This window comes from Atheta coriaria, unplaced genomic scaffold, assembly GCF_025399875.1.
Source record: "Atheta coriaria isolate IRGN ID8LTWV9N9 unplaced genomic scaffold, Caltech_Dcor_3.1 hic_scaffold_8_pilon, whole genome shotgun sequence".
NCBI classification, from domain to species: Eukaryota; Metazoa; Arthropoda; class Insecta; order Coleoptera; family Staphylinidae; genus Dalotia; species Dalotia coriaria.
Window position 1 is genome coordinate 3,180,001 of NW_027045450.1, and position 24,965 is coordinate 3,204,965.

The 24,965-nt window shown below is 37.2% G+C and overlaps 3 protein-coding genes across 8 annotated transcripts; 1 reads left to right on the forward strand and 2 right to left on the reverse strand.

The window, feature by feature from the left end:
• Positions 1-11,081: 11,081 nt before the first annotated feature.
• On the reverse strand, positions 11,082-13,702 carry LOC135796861 (mitochondrial intermediate peptidase). Of its 2 annotated transcripts, XM_065308951.1 has the most exons (5): positions 13,246-13,702; positions 13,077-13,191; positions 12,929-13,016; positions 12,605-12,871; positions 11,082-12,553 (listed from the first exon to the last, which is right to left on the reverse strand). In XM_065308951.1, exons 1-5 carry the CDS (start codon positions 13,387-13,389, stop codon positions 11,131-11,133), a joined length of 2,037 nt encoding a protein of 678 aa, XP_065165023.1. In that variant the 5' UTR covers positions 13,390-13,702; the 3' UTR covers positions 11,082-11,130. The 2 variants fall into 2 exon arrangements, with proteins under 2 accessions (XP_065165023.1, XP_065165022.1); XM_065308950.1 differs by having other exon boundaries at positions 12,929-13,191; positions 13,246-13,699.
• Positions 13,703-13,896: 194 nt separating this feature from the next.
• Positions 13,897-17,713, forward strand: HDAC6 (histone deacetylase 6). Of its 5 annotated transcripts, none has more exons than XM_065308944.1 (8): positions 13,897-14,155; positions 14,473-14,513; positions 14,570-15,255; positions 15,319-15,511; positions 15,568-15,627; positions 15,791-16,704; positions 16,757-16,952; positions 17,025-17,713. In XM_065308944.1, exons 1-8 carry the CDS (start codon positions 14,143-14,145, stop codon positions 17,433-17,435), a joined length of 2,514 nt encoding a protein of 837 aa, XP_065165016.1. In that variant the 5' UTR covers positions 13,897-14,142; the 3' UTR covers positions 17,436-17,713. The 5 variants fall into 5 exon arrangements, with proteins under 5 accessions (XP_065165016.1, XP_065165018.1, XP_065165019.1 ...); XM_065308946.1 differs by lacking the exon at positions 15,568-15,627 and adding an exon at positions 15,661-15,720; XM_065308947.1 differs by having other exon boundaries at positions 13,898-14,307.
• On the reverse strand, positions 17,658-23,851 carry Invadolysin (leishmanolysin-like peptidase, invadolysin). Its single transcript, XM_065308952.1, has 13 exons — positions 23,467-23,851; positions 20,815-20,915; positions 20,488-20,518; positions 20,348-20,430; positions 20,105-20,283; positions 19,802-19,916; positions 19,516-19,719; positions 19,224-19,449; positions 18,952-19,139; positions 18,753-18,885; positions 18,506-18,665; positions 18,285-18,451; positions 17,658-18,235 (listed from the first exon to the last, which is right to left on the reverse strand). Exons 1-13 carry the CDS (start codon positions 23,596-23,598, stop codon positions 17,942-17,944), a joined length of 2,013 nt encoding a protein of 670 aa, XP_065165024.1. The 5' UTR covers positions 23,599-23,851; the 3' UTR covers positions 17,658-17,941.
• Positions 23,852-24,965: the final 1,114 nt, after the last annotated feature.

Here is a 24,965-nt window from a genome sequence, read left to right on the forward strand (position 1 = left end):
GGCGCCTGTCGGCGAATTTTTTTTTCCTCAATTTTTCGACCTCAAAATCGGCTTAACCTAAGCATGATTTTGCGATTTAATCCCCGCAGTCCTAAATTTAGCATGCCCTGTGTAGCTCGATTCCGGGAGTACCCGCGGCAGAAATTTTGTGCCGCAGCCACGCCGGCATGCAGACGCGATGGGTACCGGCGCGCACACGTCGGGGTACCCGAGGCAGAAATTTTGTGCCGCAGCCACGCCGGCATGCAGACGCGATGGGTACCGGCGCGCACACGTCGGGGTACCCGAGGCAGAAATTTTGTGCCGCTCAGAAACAGAAACAAAATACAGTAGAATCCGTTTATTATGACTCCGCTTATATTGACCAACCGGTTATTATGACGTAACTACACTACGAAGTTTGGTTTTCATATAAAATTCTTTATAAAAAAGTCGGATATAGTGACTTCCCTTACAGTGACATGTCGCTTATTATGACCCATTTTTAATAGATTATGTCCGGTTATAATGACCAACATGATTCTTTACACCTCCGGTAATATTCGTTGATTCCCGACGACGTTCGGCACGTGGCTCGTTTTTGTTTTGAATCTCAGTGAGCAATTAACGCTTGAAGGTCACGCATTGTTTTTCGTTTGCTGTATGAAATAAATGTCATCTCAACGACGTAAAAGCATTTACGAATTGAGGAGAAAGCTGCAATAATATGCAGATTAAATGGAGAATCTAACTCATGTCTCATAAATGAATTTGGCGTGGGTCATTCGACAATCTCAGTATTTAAAAGCAAGAACAATGTTAAGCAATCGTTCAATTCAAATGTTTTGAAACCGAAGAGGCTTCGAAAATCATAAAAAAAATAATTAAATGAAAAAACAAAAGCTGACAAAAATTACAGCTTGCTTGCAGAAAAAAATACATTTGTATGTGTTATAATGTGCTAATTACGTGCAATTTTCATTTTGATTTAATATGTATGTATATGTACTTATTTACGTAGAAAAGTTTTCATTTCACAAAACGCTTTGTATGACGTCCGCTTATTATGACGTGTTTGTCAATTCCCTTCGATGTCATTAAAACCGGACTCTACTGTATCAATACCCTAAATATTTTTATACACCAAAGTACGAATGCATTGATGGCAAGAAATACAAGTTTGCACAGAAACAGAATATCAATACCCTAAATATTTTTATACACCAAAGTACGAATGCATTGATGGCAAGAAATACAAGTTTGCACAGAAACAGAATATCAATACCATAAATATATTTATACACCAAAGTACGAATGCATTGCTGTCAAGAAATACAAGTTTGCACAGAAACAGAATATCAATACCATAAATATATTTATACACCAAAGTACGAATGCATTGCTGGCAAGAAATACAAGTTTGCACAGAAACAGAATATCAATACCATAAATATATTTATACACCAAAAGTACGAATCCATTGCTTCAAAAATACAAGTTTGCACAGAAACAAAATATCAATACCCCAAAATATTTTTATACACCAAAGTACGAATGCATTGCTTCCAAGAAACATAAGTTTGCACAGAAACAAAATATCAATACCCCAAAATATTTTTATACATAAAGTACAGATACATTGCTTCCAAGAAATACAAGTTTGCTGAAACAAAATATCAATACCTAAATATTTTATACACCAAAGTACAGAATGCATTGCTTCAAAAATACAAGTTTGCACAGAAACAAAATATCAATACGCCTAAATATTTTTATACACCAAAGTACGAATGCATTGCTGTCAAGAAATACAAGGATTTGCACGAAAACAAAATATCAATACCCTAAATATTTTATACACCAAGTACACGAATGCATTACTGCCAAAAATACAAGTTTGCACAGAAACAAAATATCATACCTATAAATATTTTTTATACACCAAAGTACCCAAATGCATTTGCTTCCAAAAGTACAGGATTTGCACAAGAAACAGAAAATATCAATGCCCTAAATATTTTATACACAGTACGAATGCATTGCTTCCAAGAAATACAAGTTTGCACCAGAAACAAAATATCAATGCCTAAATATTTTATACACCAAAAGTACAGATACATTGCTTCCAAAAATACAAGTTTGCACAGAAACAAAATATCAATACTAAATATTTTTATACACCAAAAGTACAGATGCATTTGCTTCCAAGAAATAAGTTGCACAGAAACAAAATATCAATGCCTAAATATTTTTTATACACCAAAGTACGAATGCATTGCTTCCAAAAGAAATACAGTTTACTTTACAAGAGAAACAAAATATCAATGCCCTAAATATTTTTATACACAAAAGTACAATGCATTACTGCCAAGAAATACAAGTTGCACAGAAATAAAATATCAATGCCCTAAATATTTTTTATACACCAAAGTACGAATGCATTGCTTCCAAAATACAAGTTTGCACAGAAACAAAATATATCAATACCTAAATATTTTATACACCAAAAGTACAGATGCATTGCTTCAAAATACAAGTTTGCACAGAAACAAAATATCAATGCCTAAATATTTTTATACAGCAAAGTAGGAATGCATTACTTCCAAAACACAAGTTTGCACAGAAACAAAATATCAATACCTAAATATTTTTATACACCAAAGTACGAATGCATTGCTGTCAAGAAATACAAGTTTGCACAGAAACAGAATATCAATACCCGAAATATTTTTATACCAAAGTACCGAATGCATTGCTTCCAGAAATACAAGTTTGCACAGAAACAAAATATCAATGCCTAAATACTTTATACACCAAGGTACAGTCATTGCTTCCAAAGTACAAGTTTGCACAGAAACAAAATATCAATACCATAAATATATTTATACACCAAAGTACGAATGCATTGCTGTCAAGAAATACAAGTTTGCACAGAAACAAAATATCAATACCCTAAATATTTTTATACACCAAAGTACGAATGCATTGATTGTAAGAAATACAAGTTTGCAGAGAAACAAAATATCAATACCCTAAATATTTTTATACACCAAAGTAGGAATGCATTACTGCCAAGAAATACAAAAGTTTACACAGAAACAAAATATCAATACCCCAAAATATTTTTATACACCAAAGTAGGAATGCATTGCTGTCAAGAAATACAAGTTTGCACAGAAACAAAATATCAATACCATAAATATATTTATACACCCAGTACGAATGCATTGCTTCAAAATACAAGTTTGCACAGAAACAAATATCAATGCCTAAATATTTTATGCAAAGTACGAATGCATTGCTGGCAAGAAATACAAGTTTGCACAGAAACAAAATATCAATACCCTAAATATTTTTATACACCAAAGTACGAATGCATTGCTTCAAGAGAGCGTAAAGTTTACTGAAACAAAATATCAATACCTAAATATTTTATACACCAAAGTGCAGATGCATTACTGCCAAGGAAATGAGCCGCTTATTTTGAAATTGAAAGCTGCTCATTATCTTCAAATCAGAGATATTGAAAGTTTGCGTTTCAATAGATTTAAAAATATACCTATAAAAGATACAAAGGAGTCATACTGCTTAAGCATATCTTAGGATGTTAAATTTAAAGTTCCTGTTAAAATAGTGGCAATTATTAAGTAAAATAACGTGCTTTTCCTTATCAGAATGGAGTTGGGCCACTTTCAAAATTAGCAACCAGATTCATTATAAAATTTGAAGATGCCCAAGTCCATTCAACATAATTCAAGATGTTTTCGGTGAAGAAAAAACGTCTTCGTTTCTGAACAGCTTCGAAGTAATACATTTTGTTTGTTAAAATCTGCAAACCCCAAAACTTCTCAAAATATTCTTTCTTTCTAGCTAACTTCATTATAATTTTTGTGTTTTGCATTCCGACAACCACAATCTTTGTTTTTCGAAATTTTTTCATGAACAATACTTCGGTTTTAACTGCAATATCTTTTTCCTGAATTCCGTTTTATCTTTCGCACTTTTTGGATATATGGTGCATCAATCATATATCATTGTTATTTGAATCTTCATCCTCTGACAGCGAGGAATATTGTTTTATAACTCTTTTTTCTTATTCGCTTTTTGTGTGATAACGTCTTTAAAATCATTTTAGTCGGGTTTACTGTTCGAAACTGTGTCATGAAGACTCTGAGGCCGATCGCAGGTATACCCCTCTCGTTATAACCTTTTATCGGCCGATATTTTGATCAGGTTGGCTGTGAGCGCGCACACTACACCAGCTAAACAGTTGGTTGGGTTTGTGGTGAGTGCGCACACTGGGCATAACAGTCGGCCGACTGCACCAATACTCTGGGCAGACGCTAAATTGATCAAGTCGACCGACTAAACAATCGGTAAGGTGTGCGCGCTTGCGACGAGCTCATACTGATATCGCAGTCGGCCGATGGTTAGCCTGGTTGGCCGATAGTTTTGGATTTGAACGCAGTTGGGTAGCCCACATCAAACTTGTTTATCGGCCGATACAAAATCGTTGTGGTATGCGGACTTGCATACAACTTCGCCGTGATTATAAGCCCGACCAAACTATCGGCCGATAAAAAGGTTTGTAGCGGTGTGCGGGAGCCTAACAGTAAACAAAATGTGAAGTGCAAGTGAAGTGTTACAACAATTGCAACAAACAAACTTATATCACCAATAAGACGTTATCGTAAACATCTCGATCGTAAACCTACTTTAAACAAGCACTATTTTTTATTAATAACTATTTCTTTTTCACTATCTGAACTAAGTGGTCTTCTTCGGTTCTTCCTCATGCAGATTTTTAATAATTTCTATAATTTAATATTAAATTTTAAGTTTATATTAATTAAACGAACAGGTTAATTAACTAACGCAATTGTCCCAAAATGAGGTGGACTTTATGAAATACTAATTAGTGAAGTACTTCATCGCTGCTTTCCGACATTATCAATAGTAAATACCTTGATGTAACTATATAAATGGGTTAGGCCACTTTCAAACCACACGGGTCAGTTATTCCAATTAATTCAGGAAAGCCTAAGGTGTAAAAATGTACCCATTATTTTCTCTGGATATAAGCAATCTGAGAGTGCGTCACTAATACGCAAATAACATGAAGTTGTACATTTAACCATGGTAACCGGCAAAAATTGAAAAACGGAGTTAGGTCACTTTCAAAATAAACGGCTCAAATACAAGTTTGCTGAAACAAAAAATTTCAATACCTTATGTACTACATTAGCTGTTGCGTATTTAGTCTTGCTTATCGTTTTCATATTAATATAGTTATGCAGCAACGGCCATACCACGTCGAATGCACCGGTTCTCGTCGAAGACTCGCTCCGACCGTCGTAGCGAGCAGTCGTATCGCAGTGCGCGCCCTTAAGTACCAAACGCCTTCAAACACGGTCCGCCCCCGCTCGGATGCCGGCAGCATGAACATGAGTGAAATTAATATTCTCCTTGTCCGGTGAAACCAGTGGAACGTAATCTTCCACAAAGAACAAACGGACTTCGATCCAGCCTGATCCTGACGGATTCAAACTCAACGCGGGTGAAAATTCGTATCCTTGACCGCAACAATTAAAACAATAGTGAGTACCAGCAGATTCGGTACTGAATACCATCGCAGCTGGCACAGCTCAGCCAAGAGAGCAAACGAGCATGGAATGGACACCGGGCTGGCTTCTGACGCTGTAAAAACTCCACCAAAAAATGAAATTCCGCCGTTCCCTTATATAAAATCGAATTTTAAATCGTGACAATTTCGCGGTAAATATCGTCCGGACAAAGTCATGGTACTTGTCAACACCACCCTCGTTGACCACGCTCGTATCGCCAGGCACAATGAGGACAAAACGTTACACGTTTACGCAGAAGTTTAAAGTTTAAACATTTCCGTATAACAAGTCCGCGAGGAACTAATCAAGAAAGGCGTGGAAGTCGATAAGTGCTTCCGCATGAAAAATACAAAAGGCATTCTCTTCATGATGACATGCCCACCAAACTACACCATCAAGATCCTTACGCAGAAAGTAAGGCATGTCAATAACACACTCCTGCAACTGGCAAAACTACAAGTCCAAAAGACGTAATTCAATGCCACACGAGCCAGAAATGGGGCATGGCAGCTCCAACTGCAGAAAACCACCGCGCTGCATGAAATGCGCAAGACCGCATCTCTCGCGGGACTGCTCGTTTCCAAAAGACTTAAAAGTCTACCACCCATCCGAAGAATCGGAAGAAGCCGACATGAATGACGACCGACCGAAACTTAAGTGTCCTAATTGCGGATTACAACACCTCGCGAACTACGTACACTGTCCGGTGTACGTTAAGATCCTAGAGAAGCGTGAACAACAACGGGAAAGGGATAGACCACTACCACCTGCTGCTCCAAATGTCCGAGACAACAAACAATTTCCAACACTTCCTGCTAGAAACTACCATCCCACTCCAGCCATGCAACAAACGAACCAACACCAATGGGCAACAACGTCATCAGGTACAATTGGTAATGTGTTGCATGAGTTAAAATATTACAAGAATCGATAGATTTGGAAGATTTCCTGTCTTTCCTCAAAACAATTAACTCCACAATTAAAAATCTAAAAGCTAAACCTGATAACTTAACTTTACTTGAAATATTTACAAGCGCCAACAATCTCACAAAGAACAATAACATCGCCAATAATGGACCGTAAAACAACAATTGTAGCTTGGAACGCTAACGGTCTTTTAAATAAAGTACAAGATCTCCGTGAGTTCTTGCCAAGAACGAACCCAGATATCACACTAATATCAGCAACAAAGCTAGACATCGCAGACAAAATTAAAATCCCCAACTTCAATTTAGTCAGAAATGTTAATACCGGCAGATCGGGGAGTGGCAATTGTTATCACGTCGGGCATAAAGTATAGCCACACAGACTCTATTATAAGTACTATTGAAAACATCGGTATCAAACTGGATAACGGTCTGACTATTCTCTCAATTTACAACCATCCTAACAATAGAATAAATCCCATCGACATACAATCCCTCACAAACTCAGGCCACAAAGTTATCCTAGCCGGTGACTTTAACCCAAAACATACCGAATGGAAATGCCGATCTTGTAACGCTAACGGCAATTCACTTAGAAACATCGTAATTAACGAAAATTTAATTCTATTACATCCCGATGATTTTTTTGTTGCTCCAACATCACCAATTGATAAGTGACCATGTTGATCAGCGTTGACATCCAAAGTGTATCACTTGCTACAAAATTTAAAATTTAAACAACCTACATATAATCGAAACATCACTTAATGAATTAAAAGCAATTTGCGTGAAAAACCCAACAAATTACTGCAATCAAGCAGAGAACCTTTTAGAGAGCGAAGTACCCCAACTTGTAAGTCAATATTACGAATCCTCAATCAAGGAACTAACAAATCAAAACCACAACTCTGACTTATTATTACAACACCAAATACATGTCATGCAAAGCGCAATAGATAGTTATAACGCAGCTCAATAGAAACCTTATGGTAATCGGTAACCTAACATCCACAATAAACGGTTTCATGAATCGAACTAGAATCGACATTTGGTTCAGCTGATAACTATGCCAATTAAAATTGGACTCAAACTCCGTATTACTCTCTCCCAATACCCGCGAAAACGTATTCAAATTCCTGTTCAACCATACATACTAATTGATGCAGCAGGTAACGAATATAGCATGCTGGAGGATTTTTCTACCTGCAAGACATTTCATGGCAATGAAACCATCTGCGGATGCCATAAATTATACTCCGTACTGCGAAACAACACTACAAGATCCAGCAGCATCAACCATTCCGGAAACAAACGTGCCTTCGTGACGAAGGGAATTCTTTTTATAAGGGGGGAGGAGTGTTATGACCGTTGTCTCACCAATAGATATCATAGATAGCTTAGTAATTAAATCTTATAATAATTAGCGACTAAATATTTGTATATCATATTTACGTACGACATGTTAAGTTTCCAAATGATATATTTTTCCTCTATCATATTTGCCTCTGCTAATCGGTTGCACTTCGGCTTCAATCATTAGCAGACGTACGTCATTACTTGGTCTCTTGTACATGACGTATTAGAGATAGACATATTAAATAAATCTTTCCAAATTTCTTGCGTGCAACATTTACTGAGAAGCTAGTCTGTGCAACCGAAGTCGCAACGTCGACTAGGCCACAAAAAACTGAGAATTTTGAGAATTTTGCTATTGCTTCTCAGAATCTCGTGGTGATAAATGTCATGCTCACAAAAGTATTGTCACTGAAAACATTCCAAATGACGAAAAAATTAAAATTAATGAAATGCCGCCTCGGTCACGCCGCCACCGGCCACCAGCGCAAGCAAGCCGACTGAAGCGCCAGCCAACGCAGCGACCAAATCCCGCAAACAAACAAACACTCGCACACACTGACACACATACAATCACTCATACAAACAAACCTCCGTCTCTCTCGGGTCTGTTAGTTTACGATATTCGCGATTGAATGAAATGGGCAAAAATTAAAAATGTCACTTTTAGCACTTTTAGTCGCCTTTTTTCGACCCTTACTGCAGGGAAATATATATATTTTAAATTTTTATTCAGGCACAGAATTTTCCAGTCTTCCATAATCAGCGATTCGTTGCTTGCTCTAGCTTTTAGTTTAAGAGATATGAATTTTCAAAAATCGTCGAAAAAGTATCAAGCACTCTTGGCAATTTTTTTCTTAAGTAAAAATTTTATTTCTCAGATTTCCGCTTTAACTACTGTATGTTATAGATATTAGTCCGTGAATATTCTCTGCGAGTTGTACCTATTTATCTCTGTTAGTTTACGAGATATTCGCGATTGAATGAAATGGGCAAAATTAAAAATGTCACTTTTAGCACTTTAGTCGCCTTTTTCGAATCTCTTTACTGTAGGAAATATATATATTTTAAATTTTTATCTGGTACAGAATTTCTAGTCTTCTATAATCAGTGATTCGTTGGTTTCTCTGGTTTTTAGTTTAAGAGATATGAATTTTCAAAAATCGTCGAAAAAGTATCAAGCACTTCCTTGGCAATTTTTTTCTTAAGTAAAAAATTATTTTTCAGATTTCCGCTTTAACTACTGTATGTTATAGATATTAGTCCGTAGAATATTCTCTGCGATACCTATTTATCTCTGTTAGTTTACGAGATATTCGCGATTGAATGAAATGGCAAAAATTAAAAATGTCACTTCTTTAGCACTTTTAGTCGCCTTTTTTCTGACCCTTTAGTGTAGGGAAATATATATTTTTAAATTTTTATCTGGTACAGAATTTTCTGGTCTTCTATAATCAGCGATTCGTTGGTTGCTCTGGCTTTTAGTTTAAGAGATATACCAAAAATCGTCGAAAAAGTATCAAGCACCTGCCCCTTGGCAATTTTTTCTTAAGTAAAAAATTTTATTTCTCAGGTTTCCGCTTTAACTACTGTATGTTATAGATATTAGTCTGTAGAATATTCTCTGGGTGAGTTGTACCTATTTATCTCTGTTAGTTTATTTATATATTCGCGATTGAATGAAAATGGGCAAAAATTAAAATGTCACTTTTAGCACTTTAGTCGCCTTTTTTCGACCCTTTACTGTAGGAAAATATATATATTTTAAATTTTTATCTGGTACAGAATTTTCCAGTCTTCTATAATCAGCGATTCGTTGGTTGCTCTGGCTTTTAGTTTAAGAGATATGAATTTTCAAAATCGTCGAAAAAAGTATCAAGTACCCCTGGGTATAATTTTTTCTTAAGTAAAAAATTTTATTTTTTTGATTTCCAGTTTTAACTACTGTATGTTATAGATATTAGTCCGTAGAATATTCTCTGCGAGTTGTACCTAATTATCTCTGTTAGTTTACGAGATATTCGCGATTGAATGAAATGGGCAAAATTAAAAATGTCACTTTTAGCACTTTAGTCGCCTTTTTTCGACCCTTTACTGTAGGAAATATATATATTTTAAATTTTATCTGGTACAGAATTTTCCATCTTCTATAATCAGCGATCTGTTGGTTGCTCTGGCTTTAGTTTAAGAGATATGAATTTTTCAAAAATCGTCGAAAAAAAAGTATCAAGCACTCTTGGCAATTTTTCTAAGTAAAAAATTTATTTTTCAGATTTCCGCTTTAACTACTGTATGTTATAGATATTAGTCCGTAGAATATTCTCTGCGAGTTGTACCTATTTATCTCTGTTAGTTTACGAGATATTCGCGATTGAATGAAATGGGCAAAATTAAAAAATGTCACTTTTAGCACTTTTAGTCGCCTTTTCTGACCCTTTTACTTTAGGAAATATATATATTTTAAATTTTTATCTTGGTACAGAATTTTCTCCAGTCTTCTATAATCAGCAATTCGTTGGTTGCTCTGGTTTTTAGTTTAAGAGATATGAATTTTCGAAAATCGTCGAAAAGTATCAAGCACTCTTTGGCAATTTTTTTTCTTAAGAATTAAAAATTTCATCTCCTCAGATTTCCTTTAACTAGCTTATCTTATAGAGAATAATCCGTAGATTAAGACGCTGCGATCGGATCTTAATTATCTCTTTACTGTAGGAAATATATATATATTTTAAATTTTTATCTGGTACAGAATTTTCTAGTCTTCTATAATCAGCGATTCGTTGGTTGCTCTGGCTTTTAGTTTAAGAGATATGAATTTTCAAAAATCGTCGAAAAAAAGTATCAAAATTGGTGCATTACTTTAAGGGATACAGTGTTTTCCAAAACAACCTTCAAATTAAGCCGAAAACAGCCGAGATAAAGGATGTTTAGGACCTCCGACTTCCGACTTCCGTTGATAACACCGGCCGCAACCCAATACACACTATTCGCTTCGCGCGACTATCAAACCCGCATACACCGATAAGCGCGTATAAATAAAATACCACAATGGTTAGACATTTGGCATTTAATATAAAAAATAAGCATAAACAAAATTAAAACAAACGCGGCGCAGGCCAATGCCGAACGCGTCCCCGCATTCAACATTCAAACTATACATGTAACTAGTGACACAAGCTGGTAAAAATTTGATTGTAAGTTGTAAGTCAATAATTTATTAAGTTTCGTAATAATTTAATAAATTGAAGCTACTTGGATTTTCGTATGTACACATCCAAACGCTCACGTTTATTCTCCACTTCACTAACCAGAGAGCCGGCTAACATAGCAGGTGAAGGTTCGCGCTGCAAGAAGTCTGATATCAAAGCCCAAGGTGGCTTACCACCACCATGCGCAAGAAAGTTACGCCGGTATCTTTCTCCCTGCACTCGACAAAGGGGATTCTGATCGAAACACGCATGCCATATCCATGACGCCAACGCAGTCGACACCAAGTACGAATAATATTTGGCACCGTAACCAACTAAATGCGTAAATCGGAGATGCCACGCCGTGTTCGGAACATAAGGTAGACTATAATAATTATTTTGCACATTCGCAAGAACCTCCATTGAGTTTCCTTTCAGAGGATATCCATTGTGAAAATGCTGATCTACCATCGAATAAAATACTTGCATTTGCATTTCGCTCGCCATGAAAACATTCTTCGAGGCGCATAGTAACTCCAGCATATTATCTGGCATTGGCTCATTAGTTTGGAAGTGTCGTGCAAACGTTTTCAGAATGCGTGGATCGCGCGCAAAGTATTCCATCAAAACCGAGGGCACCTCGGCTAGATCAGTGCTGCACCGCGTGCCCGTAACATGTTGGTACTCCGTGCGTCCCAACATCGAGTGCATGGCATGTCCCATCTCGTGAAAGAGATTATCGACCATGCTGGGAGTCAATAAAGTCGGCGTAGACCAACGCGGTAGTGGCAAGTTGAGCATAAGAACCACAACAGGTTGTTGATATTGGCCGTTAAGATTACGCCCACCGCGTATCGTAAAGTGACAATCTTGGTTGGGCTTGCCAATGCGTTCGTAAAAGTCACAGTAGATGTATCCCAATATACCCTCTGTTTCATGAATGACAGCCAATTTATACACATCGGTGACCCACACTTCATCAGCACTAACTGGATTTGCTTCCAATGTAATACCATACAAATTTTTGAAAATCGTGTTTAATCCTTCCATACACGCACCCAATGAGAAATATGGTGAAAAGTCCGATGCTGAGACATTTAACATTGCTTTCTTGTACTTTTGAGTATAATAGGGAACGTCCCATGCGGCGAGGAAACCTTCACCCCTTTCGCCTTTCTTAATATTTAACATCAGATTGAAATCATCCTCGGCGCTTCGTTTTAAATCACTTGACAGATGGTTTAAAAAATCAGTCACCATTCTTGGGGTGTCCAGCATACTACCGCGCAATGCTCGCTCCGCATAGGTCTCAAAGCCACAAGTGACAGCCAACTCATGACGTGACTTTAATAATTCCTTTAGCGTTTCATCCTGCAAATGATCAGAACAAAGATAGATTTTGTAAGATACCTCTCGAGCTATAGAATTTGGTGAATCCACATTTAGTCCGTTTATTACAACATTATTGCCTTCCGGTGGAAACCTACAAAAACGGAATTAGATATCAACCTATATTGAATTATAATTTACTTACAAATGTTGAACATGTTCAGGAATGACGCTCTTTGGTACAATACGAGGATGCGCTGCTTGACTAACAAACTGCTGTCCCAGGCGCAATATCTGATCGTTCAATAAAACCACATGATTTCTTAAGTTTTCTGGCAAGTGAATTCCACTCTGCTCAAAATCGAACAGAAATAATTTGGCAACATGATCATCAGTCACATTGGTTGAGTGTTTATCACCTAAATTCACGACCTTATGAAGTGCATCATATAAACGTTTGTCAGTATTTAATCTGAGAATTAGATATATAATACTAAATGAGTCTTACTACATTAAATTTAAAATTTACCTTTCAACTAAACCACTCACAGCACCACATGCCTGTTCTGCTGCCTGTGTGTAGGATTGAGATGGATGTGCCAAGCGGATAAAATCAGCTAAATCAGCAACCTTGCATAAGTTATCTGATAGATCATCAAAGATTTGCACCATCTTACGATTTCTCTTTAAGTCTGTTATCTCATGCATGAGGGCCTCTGTTGCAATAATGCATTGTTCCTTAAGAGTAAAAAATCCATCATATCCATCAAGTTCAGGCACATTAAATAACCCCTATAAACCAATTCATTTATCAACCATAACATATAATTTGCCTAACTGTACTACCTTCTTTGGTGAAGTTTTTGAATCATCTTTCATAGGTCGTTGGTTAAAAGTTTTACCAAGTGTGGTCCAGTGTGAGAAATGTGTAGAGAGACCACGACGAATACAAAAAATTTGGTACAACTTACAACTTAAAACCCTATTCATTTTAAAGATAAATTGATAACTGTTTAATTTTCCATAATTACAAGAAACTTTCAAATTTACTTGTTTTCAATTTATAGTTCTGTTGCATGGACACCAAGCAATGTTCTCAATAGACATGACTGTATATTTCATTATATATATACATATATAATAACGACCTTGCTCTATGGCAAATCCTATTACACAAATTCGGGATATTTTATTTTAATTGCTAACACCGTCATTGCCACTTTATTATAAAAAATCAGCAAAAAAATCGTATGAAAATAACCTAAAAAATTGAGAACCCAAATAGCGAAATTGACGTGCAAAATTTAGCGCGAATTTTGAAACGATCATTTAAATTATGTGTCAGATCATATATCATACATCATGCGTGTGCAAAAAAATAATTTACTAAGTAAATATGTAGTTTTATTTACAAATAGGAAATAAATTAGATGAGATTTCGTATATTCTATATTAGAGGAGGGAGTATAACCAGCCATGGTTTAATATGTACATACTAATCTCAGGCTGAGATTCTCAGCAAGTGGTTCGGAGCAGTTCGGGTCAGACTGGACCAGATAATAGTAGTGTATGAGTAGTACATAGTCTACGTATATAAGTATCCACCCAGTTATAGAATCTAATTTTTAATTGCTCAAGTGTGGCCCGTCTTTGTAGCTGTTCTGTCCATTAAGTGATAGGACTATCTAATTAGAATACTAAACAAGTATTTCGTGTTGACACAGGGAATAAACCAAACGTCAAATGGAAACTGAAGGTTAGAAACGTACATATAGCTGGAGTAGTTTCTAATTCTTTAATCAAATAACGAGATAACATCGTAACGTGGAAAGAATTGGAAATACATTTTGCATACATTTATCTTGACATTTGAGTTTTCTGCACTTAATCGTTGCTTGTAGGGGAAAGGTAATTTGGTTTTGTTTACTCTGTCAGCAGGTGGTTGTTTATATTTTTTTCTACATTAGGCATGACTCACTTTCCTATGCATATTTGATGTAACTCCTAATTTTATTAATCGTACCTACTTACGAATATTGATGAGTCTCGATTCAGTGTTATAATTATTTCCAGATTTAACTAGCAGATTTGGCCCACTCAAAATACAGGATGGTGTAATGTGTGCATCACACATTTGTGAGAATCCACTTCATTCTGATTCTGGTTGCAGGAAAGCCTAAAAGACTTCAAGAAGCGCATGCGAAATTTAAAAATGGCGAAAGAGGCACAAGAGACTATGAACCACTCTGACTGGGTGCAAGATGAGTATGCAGAGTCATTCAAAAGTGCATTGTTGGTACGTGGACGGACAGGTATAGCATTCAATGACGATATGATAATGCACAAGTGCGAATGGGATTCGGGCTATCCGGAGAATCCAGCTCGTTATGTTGCCATAATGCATCGGTTGAACGAACTGGGCCTTGTTAATCGCTGTGTACGGATCCAGAACGAACATATTGATATCGACGATATTACTAAGTTACATCAACGCACACAGTACGAGAATTTATATAAAATCTGTGAACCGTTTAATGTTAATCAAGCAGAGAAAATAGCATCTAATTACGATGCGATTTATTTTAATAAAGATACTTTTCATTGTGCTAATGTTGCTGCAGCAACAACATTGGGCTTGGTGAGAGCAGTTGCTGAAGGAAGAGTTAGCAATGGATTGGCAGTTGTGCGCCCTCCAGGGCACCATGCCCAACAGGACATTTACAATGGTTATTGTTTCTTTAATAATGTTGCCATTGCGGCGGCGGCCGTCCAATCTCTAGCGCAAAAGATTTTGATTGTTGATTTCGATGTTCATCATGGTCAAGGTGTCCAAGATATGTTTTATAATAATAATAAGTATGCTATGCTGGCTATATTTTCAAGGGTATTAGAGCTAATTTTAAATCTGTTTTGTTCCAGTGTTTTGTATTTCTCGATACATCGTTATGAACATGGGGAATTTTGGCCCAACTTACGCCGCAGCAATTTTGATCACGTTGGAAGTGGCGCTGGTGAAGGTTTTAACATTAATTTCCCGTTAAATACCATTGGTTGTACTGATACAGATTATATGGCAATTGTTACGCAAATTCTGCTACCTGTTGCATATGAAGTAAGTTCAGAATATACTATTTCTTAAGATCTGTTTAAGCTTTGTTGCTCTGCCAGTTTCAGCCAGATTTGATACTTTTTTGCGCTGGATATGATGCGTGCGTCGGCTGTCCGGAGGTATAAACTTTATTCATTTTATTCTCATTTCAGTTTAATCCTGACTTAGTGTTGGTTTGTGCTGGCTTCGATTCAGCCCTTGGCGATGAAAAGGTTTCACAAACTATATTCATATGCAATGAATCAACTTAACCATTTTTTTTTAAAACTTGTATCCTTACAGGGTTGCATGAAAGTCACGCCCGGTTTTTACGGTCACCTTATTAAATTACTGAGTGGGCTGGCATATGGTAAACTGGCTGTCGTTTTAGAAGGGGGCTACTTTTTGCCATCTCTGGCGGAAGGTGTAGCGATGACATTGCGAGCACTTTTAGATGATGCTCCGGCGTTTTTGCTACCAATGAAAGACGGACCAAATGACGAAGTCATTTCCACTATTAATGATGTAAAAAGTGTACTTTGTAAATATTGGAAGTGTTTCAAAGTATTCGAAAATATTGGAATTAAATATGCCAATGAAGAAAAGCATATTGTAAACGTACAATACAAAGGTTTTGAAGATTCTCCTCCATATCCAACTCGTAATTGTTACCCGGTGGTCTCACAGCAAGAGCAGGACGATTTGAAAGTACTCGTGGATTGTTTGAAAGTGGATTATGGTCTGCCAATGAAAAACAAATTATGTTATGTTTTTGATGCAGTAATGCTTACGCATGAAGCGCCCGAGGAGACTGTTGAAAACCCTCTGCGATTGCAGGCGCTTTACGATCGATTCTTAGAATTGGAATTGGACAAACGTTGCAAACAGTTGGAAATCAAACGTGTTGATTTCAGAGCACTATCAATTGAAGTTCATTCTAAGGAATACTTGGATGATTTAATTAATGATGGCCCATCGATTCCGCCAACTACTCACGATTTATTCTGGAACTCAGGCAGTAAGATTAGCATAGAAACGGCCGTCTCGGGCTTGATAACAGTATGTGATGCTGTGATGTCTGGGGAGTACACTTCTGGCGTAGCATTGATAAGACCGCCGGGTCATCATGCAGAGCAATCGAAAACTTCAGGATTCTGCTTTGTGAATAATGTAGCAGTGGCAGCTAAATACATGCTGGACAATGGATTAGCTGAAAGGTACGTATTTGTTTAGTTTTCATTTGAACTACATAATTGCATTATTTGATAGGATTTTGATTCTGGATTTTGATATACATCATGGTAATGGCACGCAAGATATCTTCTATAACTCAGATAAAGTGATGTTTATCAGTATTCACAAATTCGAGAGTGGAACGTATTTCCCACGTTCTAGCAACGGTAGTTTTGATAAGGTGGGCGCTGGCGTTGGTGCAGGTTTCAATGTGAATGTACCATTTGAAATTGTAGGTATTCGTTTATTGTTACATAAGATATCATATTATTAAATATTATAACTTGTGTTTGTTTTATTATAGAATAAAATGGGATGTGTTGATTACCTGACGGCATTCTTCAAGATTGTCCTTCCTTGTGCTTATGCTTTCGGTCCAGACGTAGTGCTTGTCTCGGCTGGCTTTGACGCTGGTATCAACGATTTGCTGGGTAACTACAAAGTAATGCCACAAACATTCGGACACATGATTCAGTTATTGAGACCGCTCGCTGGCGGTCGGCTGATTGTTGCTCTTGAGGGTGGCTACAACATCAATACCTTGAAGCACTCGATGGTATTTTGCATAAAAACTCTGCTTGGCGATCCGCTGCCACCACCTTCTGATATGAGCAGGCAGAAGGACAATGCACATCGCACATTCACCGACGTAATCTATACGCTTAAAAAGTATTGGAAATTTTTCAACTTCGAGAAAAGATTACTACCGGAATGATTGATTGAAAATGTGCTTCACAGATGCTAACTAATTAAGCCATTTAACAAAATTATAAAATAAAATTCTTCCAAAGCCTGGAACCAAATTAAAAATACTAATTGAATAAGTGATAATGCTAGAATCAATATTTTTATAACAGACTGATTGAAATGGGAATACTTCATGTGCAAATGCACTCGGTAGCATCAGTTTTAGTGGTAATTGTATATTTAATACATGTTATTTACTTGAGGTCGTATTTTATTTACAATTCATTAATAAATATTAAACGCGCATTGGAGAACAATTTAATTTCAAGGGTTAATTCATTGTTAACTCATGTTAATTCTACTCTTTGTATTATTACAATAATGCTCACATATCACAAAAATGTAAGTTGTAGATCAGGCGTACGAGGCGCTTGGACGTCGTTAAATGTGCCCGTGCTTTTGCGCTATTTGCAGCGCCAATGTTACAGTCTTAAAGGAACGGTCTGGTTGCAATCGCAATTACTTATCATACGATCATCTGTTCTCATTGCAAGCGAGACTAAACGAGATGAGTACGAATAAAAGTATTGGCAAAGAAAACGTGAGGTGAGAAGCGCCATTGCAGTGCAGTTCATCGTGAGGATAGAAGTTGGCTGGGGGCGGTTCCTGGCCAGGTTTGCAACTATCGCCGGTCACATTAAACTCCTCCTTGCAAAGTTCTTTGCATGGCGGGCACACAATCGCGCCGCGATGGAGCCAGTCATTGTTCAATATTCGGATGGAGATTTCTTGCTTCGAATGATAGCAAGTGTAAGTGTAGTTTCCCACCTATACAAACATTGATAGTGAAATCGAAGATTTAAAAGTTCTCACTTACTATAATGTGAAGGCGTCCACCTTCGCATTTGTAACTGTAACAGCCCGAACCCCAGTGCTGCCATTGGCGCATTTGTTTACAGGACCGTTCCTCCCACATTCGGTCGGTGTGGTCAAAACACCGGGAATGCTTGCCATATTTTTCAAAGGCAAAATTTTTGTCTGGCCCTTAAATCATACTTATTATATCTTTAATAATTAATTTTGGGAGTTTGCACATACTTGGGTTGTTATCTTCGTATTGACAATGTGATCCACGTACAATAACATTCTTCGAGCGCCACGTAAATTCCTGAATGTAAGGACAATAATCCGCCAAGTAGACCGATCCACCGTAGAACCCTTCACTGCCCGCTTCGACATGATCGATCGAGTCAAAGTTCTAAAGAGAAAATGCAATTATATCAAGATAATGAACACAGAAGTGATTCAGTCCAAATCACTTGATGAATATCTAATTTAAACAGACCTGATAAAGTTTGGGTAGCAAATGATCATGTGGAATTAGATTGCACAAGGCAACCGACGTGCGGTCGTCGGTGCATTCCGTCTGAAGAGGATCTCGCTTTACCTTATTGCAGAACGGATGAATTGACATTCCTCTGCAAAGCACAAACATTTCATTAATTAGAAATCATTAGTCTGTAAAATTAGAATCTAATATTTACCGGTCTGCTTTGGTTGAGATCCATTCCTTGCAGCTCTTCATCACGAAATCACAACCAAGACCTTTGCCCCAAGTTAACGGCTCCGCCATGGAATAATTCGCCTTATACCAGCCGGTGTCTTCCATTAATGCTAACGTTACCCGAGATATTTGCGGATTCTGCGTGTGTGTTCCGGTCATTGCTTCATTCTGATCAAGGAACAAGAGATCATGTCATGAAAGAACGTTTATTAGCATGCGAATGCCACAAGAACAAAGAAGCTGCGCGTTTACCTCAAACACACGCTTCTCCCAATGCGTGAGTGCCGTGCCTTCTTCACCTTGGTCTTCCAATTCTGCACCTTCTAACTGCGAACAGTTAAAATAATCGCGCACCTCTTGCACGACTTGTGGCGTTACTACCATTTGTATGTCACGCGACACAACGCCCGATCTCACGAGCCAATTTCTTCGCGTTACTGGACGTATTACTTTATCGCTCCATTGGTATGTCTGCAATCTGCAGCAAAAAAATACAATATCTAATGTAATCATCTAGCATAGGCGAATCGAATGCAATACAAACTTTTCGTTGAGTACAGGTTTGCCGGTATCCGGTCGGCGGGGTGTTAGCGGTTCGCCATTGTCATCCCTGTAGAAAGCATACAAGCTGACAGAGAATCCCAAAGCGTGCAGAATTTCGTGCTTTACAGTTGATAACAGCGTTTCCAACTCCTGTGGTTTGGTGCTGATACTGTTGGGACACAAATTAGCATGTCCGGCAATGGGTCTGCGCACATAATCAAAACAAAAATTACCACATAAGTGAAAGTTATGCATATTGGTGAGAGAAACGTATTTGCCGAATTCACCTGTCGAGTGCGATTTCTTGTTGGCAATGAGCGGCGTAGGCAACGGTCAAGGATTTATTGCATCGTTCAGTTTGCATTGCCGACACGTAAAACACAAAATCCGAGTCTTGGATGCCTACAAACAAGGTGATTTGAATAAATAATTCATTAATGAAAGTCCACATTTAAGCCTTCACGTGCACACAAAAAGTGGCAGTCATGGATAAAACAGAAAGCATATAAATGTTTAACAATCTAAATTTAATACCGAAATACAAAGTTTCCTTTTATTGCGAGTCAAAATTAATCCGTTGCAAATTTTACCTTCACCAGGTTTAGAACCGGCTTCAATTTTACAATCCTGTCCAGTAGTATTGCACACCCTGCATGCGTCTAAATGTTGTTCGGGAACCTCCACCTCTCCACACATTGTTTTTTCTTTGCACGTGTCAATGCAATGCGTCAATGAATCCTTGACGAATACTTGTGATTCGTTACATTTTCTGCAATTCCATAGATGTAGAAAATTAATTTTGGGAGCAAAAAGAAAGTGACAAAGGTGCATACCGGGTTAATCTAATAACGTTTTCCACTTTACGCACAAACAATGCACGTTCCCAAAAATGTACAGCTTGTGGCAATATCGTATTCTACAATAATTATAATGAACAATTAAAAAATTGTATTTAAAAATTCACGTGTCTTACATTAATCAACTCGAAACGTTCCTGGTCCAACCTGTATTCAAAAAAAACAAATTACATTGCAAATTTAGTATATTTAAATTAGTAGTAGGATGTAGGATGTAAGTTTTATCTGATTCCGGATCAACCGTTTGCTAGCAAATACTTGCTTATTATTTGTTAATTAATCGCAAAGATCATGGCAACAAAAGCAGTCTGAAGTAGCAAGATAACGAATTTATCTCTTTGCTTCCAGTTTCTCTTCAGTGTGTAATACTGGATCGTTGTGATAAAAAGTTATATTAAAGTTCAATTAAAACATTCCACAATCAATATGCATGCAATACTAACCTGTAAACACTGACGTCATAGAAAAGAAGTATCCGCAATGGCTGATCAGCGCTCCTCTTCTTCATAATGTGCTGGGGCTCGATGTGAACACCGTGCACGACCTGTGAAACAAAGGAATCTCGTTGTTGAACTATGCAGGTTGTGCAATAAATAAAATACAGTAGAATTCACTCTGGAAATAATTTCCATTTGCTACAAAAGTATGATTGTACAGTAATTTTGAACATTTGCATATAATATTATTTAACACATTTTTATTGGATCAGGTCATAAGACAGCCATAAAAATGCAGGCTACATTTTCCATTTCTAATCTAATGAAGTAATAAGAGGTTCAAAGGCAAATAATGAGAACATTTTTTCGAAATTTCATTTTAACGGATTATTTATTGAAATATGTAGAGCTGAACGAATTACGGTACCTAATAGAAATTTCATTGAACACGTCTGCCATAAACCACAACAAAGTACTGCATAAATTCCAACTAAACAAACGTTAGTTTAAATCAGAAAAATGACATTATTTGATATTTTAAACAGACTTTAACTTATATTAATTAAATGTTAGTATGTGAGTTCTATTTCTGTAGTTGTGTGCTCAATTTCATGTCTAATTCTAAGATCTAGCAATAGAAATCGATTTGCAGAAATCATTTTCACGTTGCAATAACAGGATAGCTCTCGTGTGCACCAAGAGCACTACAAAAACGTGGAAATTATTTCAGCAAGTCGGTATTCGTGTCGAACAAGTTAAAAACGCCATTGCATTTCAAATTAGTGTGGTGATGTACCGGTGGCCATTAAAAAGTAAATAGCATTAAATCAACGAACATATGTTAGTTTATTAATGCGCGCGTCACGAGACATTGAACGCACGATGAAACAAAACAAAAGTTTATTGCCGAGGCGACACTCGCCATCGCTGGTCGTTTGATGATAATTAAGGAGCACATGGACGCCCATCGTGCGAGGATGCTTAGCATCGCATTCAATAATTAGAATTATTCCCGACGTCACGCTGGAGTGGATTTTATGAGACCAAGAACAATGCCGTATTTTTCCTTCAATTTCTATCGACATAAGCAAAAACGAATAAACACATTTCTGGTTACTATTCGGAAGGTGCCAATGGTAATGTAGTTCATTGTAAACCATAGTAAGACGGTGCTAGCAGTCAACCAGGTCGAATGTTTGTCAGCATGTGTTTCCAGAGCGCAAACACATAATAACATAATTCAGTTAACGTAACAGCAGTTAACTAGTTTGGATGTACCTTTTGTGGTTGTATACAGGCCAAGCATAAATACGATGACCCCAAATTTTCATCATGCACTCAGCATACTTTAAAACGAACTTCCATCGAGAATATCGTTCCGTGGTTTTGGTGTGTCCCACATCCATGTGACAAGTAATTTATGAAGCATTTTTCAAAATCAACGTTCCTTCACAAATTGTAACAGAATAGGAAATTACCTACAGAGAGTCAATTTGTAGAATGTATGGCGTAGACTGACAAATTATTTTATTTTGCCGTCCTAAAATTTCATTGTTTTATTACGGGATTGAAAACGAATTATTATATAATAACTAGTAAGTAAAACAGTTTATTGACCTGAAGCACCCTTATCATAATTTGCGAAAATGTGGTGCTTAGATTTATCATTAAATAAAAAAAATGGTTGAGAGGTGAGAATTACGTGATTTTGTAGCAATATAATAGCGGAATGCTATGATTGCAAAATTGCCATAAGTTGTTTTTTCCTATACTATTAGATTTATCTTAAAGTATGCAATAAACTTACACAAGGAAACTTGGTGAAACAATTGCGACAACTTTGCAAAGCAGCAAAATTTTACGTTACGATAATAACTTAATGCGTTACATTCATCGCTCGTTGCGGCGCGGCGGGGTTATTACATTCTAGTTGCTGCATGCTCTGTGGCATTACCCGACCAAGCTGAAGTATTAAAAAAATTAATGCTAGACATGCTCCAATTGAGGATGGGAACGTAAATGGTTTCCCTCACATTATTACAATTTGCACTTCTTAAAACACAATAACGCCTTATAGTAACTGCAATTATTTAAAATGTTGCACCTATTCACGATAGTTTGAAGATATATACACACCTACGTGTGTATAGCACCCAAATAATGACTTATCGCATTTCTAACTAACATCACTTGCATTTTCACTCCCGACGACCACCGCTCGCTCTTCAGACTTGCCAATTTTGTGCAAATTAATTCATAATACTTATTATATAAAATCAGAAAGTTGTCCTCGATCACTCGTTCATTAATAATTCAATAGCTTCAGTTTTTCTGTATTATCGAAAAGAACTTGACAGTCGGTACTTATAAGAACATACATTGAGGATATCTCGTTCGTCAGTTAATGAAATGGAAAATGTTAGAATTAACATTATGTAGCTGATTGGACACTACAAGACGCCAAGCCGGAAAGTAAAAGTCGTGTGCGAGGTGCATGCACACAAGCAACGACCATGAGATCCCGCCGATTGTTCCCCGTAACACTCGCGTAGTATGTTTGTACAATTACTTCATACTACAATTAACAATGTTTATTAACCTGCTTTGAAAATGCGCCAAATTCACACAAGCAATAAGTATGTATGTATGCTTTCCTACCTCATTGTGTTTCGGATGTTTGTGGCTGCACGTTCGCGAGGCTTGCGATGTGGAAAAGTTGTGCAGCATCAGAATGAGTGCCGCCAAACCCAAAGTCTTCAATGAAAAGTTGGGGAAACTTTCGAATTGCATATCGAATGCGTTTCGTTAATGTCGCACACACATCGATGTTCCGTAAATGAATATATTCCTATAGCAAACTGTACACACAGTCACCGAAGACGTTAGCACGCACTATTTGGTATGTTCACGAGAGTGGCTTCCGCTAGTCGCTAGCAAACAAAGCGATTATCAAGGCACCGAACGTCCCACCAGGTGCTCACCAGTTCAACTGACGCTCGCTAAGCGCGCTGCACTCACACGCGGCGCCATCCGCTGTCTGAACGAGAGTGGAAGGTGGTTGCCGGCGATTCGACGAACCGCGTGCCGCGTTCGCTCGTTGCTATGGTATCCCAGCATGGCGGCGACGCGACCTAGTCGATAAACAGCTGATCTGGGAATTGACAGAACCGGATTGTGACCGGTAATCTTTATTTTATACAGAATGACGAAAAAGATTCAAAATAAGACGAATCAAGGCTATCTCCCTCTATCTATCTCTTGTAACATAAAATCTTTTTACTAGAATAAATTTGTTAAAGGAGTTTAAAAATTAAACAAACGTATGTTAATTGACACAGTAATTTTGTGAAAATTGCAATACAATTACAACTTTTCTCTGACTTACTTAATTGATAAAAAAAAAACTCAATTCTTGGATGGGGACATTTTTTGTCATGATGTATGTAACATTATTGCTGCACAACTGCGGATTTCTAACAACTACGTTACTATGGTTGCTATGCAACAGTCCCATTTACCCCGCCAATGTAGGTAGCATTGTTGATTTAACTCTGCCACTTTGGAATACGGCATACTTTTATATATCGCACAAGTCAAAGAACTGGCTAGAACTCTTTCACCTATCTACACCAAACCTACAAACCTTCGAGTTGATTGTAAACGAAATTAAACCACCTGAAACCGCAATACATAGGTATATGCAAATGCTAACGAGGTTTACTAATCTGTGATAAGCAATATTTACTATGCTGCGCGTATTGTTAAATAAAAAACACAGATTACTTACCCAATGCAATAATAATGTTGTCTCGTTAAGGTATTCGGTAGCAGATGTCGCTGAGTGCTCTCTAGCAGAACTTGAACCATTAGTAGGAAGCATACCACCCCCGCCAGTGTATTTAGATGGTTTGTGTAATAAATTTTAAGTAAGTGTTACGCTAGATTATCTAAATAGTTTTTATATATCTACTACAACATGTTTTTCAACACTCTTGCATATCAGGCAGATGAATAGTTTTACTTTCTTTCATCTACATGGGATATTCCCAAATATTCGAAATGCCAATTTTAAACGGAGACCAAAAAGAAATCGCCTTTCATTGAATATTCAACCACGCGAATTTATAATGAATTCAACTATGACTAAAAATGCAGTA

Bases quoted from the DNA above. Each gene is read 5' to 3' on its own strand.
- LOC135796861 (XM_065308950.1), bottom strand. From the start codon at position 13,389: ATGAATAGGGTTTTAAGTTGTAAGTTGTACCAAATTTTTTGTATTCGT. The intron at 12,872-12,928 runs GTAAATTTTAAA...TCTAATTCTCAG, and splicing joins GTGAGTGGTTTAGTTGAAAG to ATTAAATACTGACAAACGTT. The intron at 12,554-12,604 runs GTAAGTAAATTA...CCGTTTTTGTAG, and splicing joins CCTGAACATGTTCAACATTT to GTTTCCACCGGAAGGCAATA.
- HDAC6 (XM_065308944.1), top strand. The intron at 15,256-15,318 runs GTATGCTATGCT...GTTTTGTTCCAG, and splicing joins ATGTTTTATAATAATAATAA to TGTTTTGTATTTCTCGATAC. The intron at 16,705-16,756 runs GTACGTATTTGT...ATTATTTGATAG, and splicing joins GACAATGGATTAGCTGAAAG to GATTTTGATTCTGGATTTTG.
- Invadolysin (XM_065308952.1), bottom strand. From the start codon at position 23,598: ATGCAATTCGAAAGTTTCCCCAACTTTTCATTGAAGACTTTGGGTTTG. The intron at 20,916-23,466 runs GTAGGAAAGCAT...TTTGTTTCACAG, and splicing joins AACATCCGAAACACAATGAG to GTCGTGCACGGTGTTCACAT. The intron at 19,450-19,515 runs GTTTGTATTGCA...TTTTTGCTGCAG, and splicing joins AAACCTGTACTCAACGAAAA to ATTGCAGACATACCAATGGA.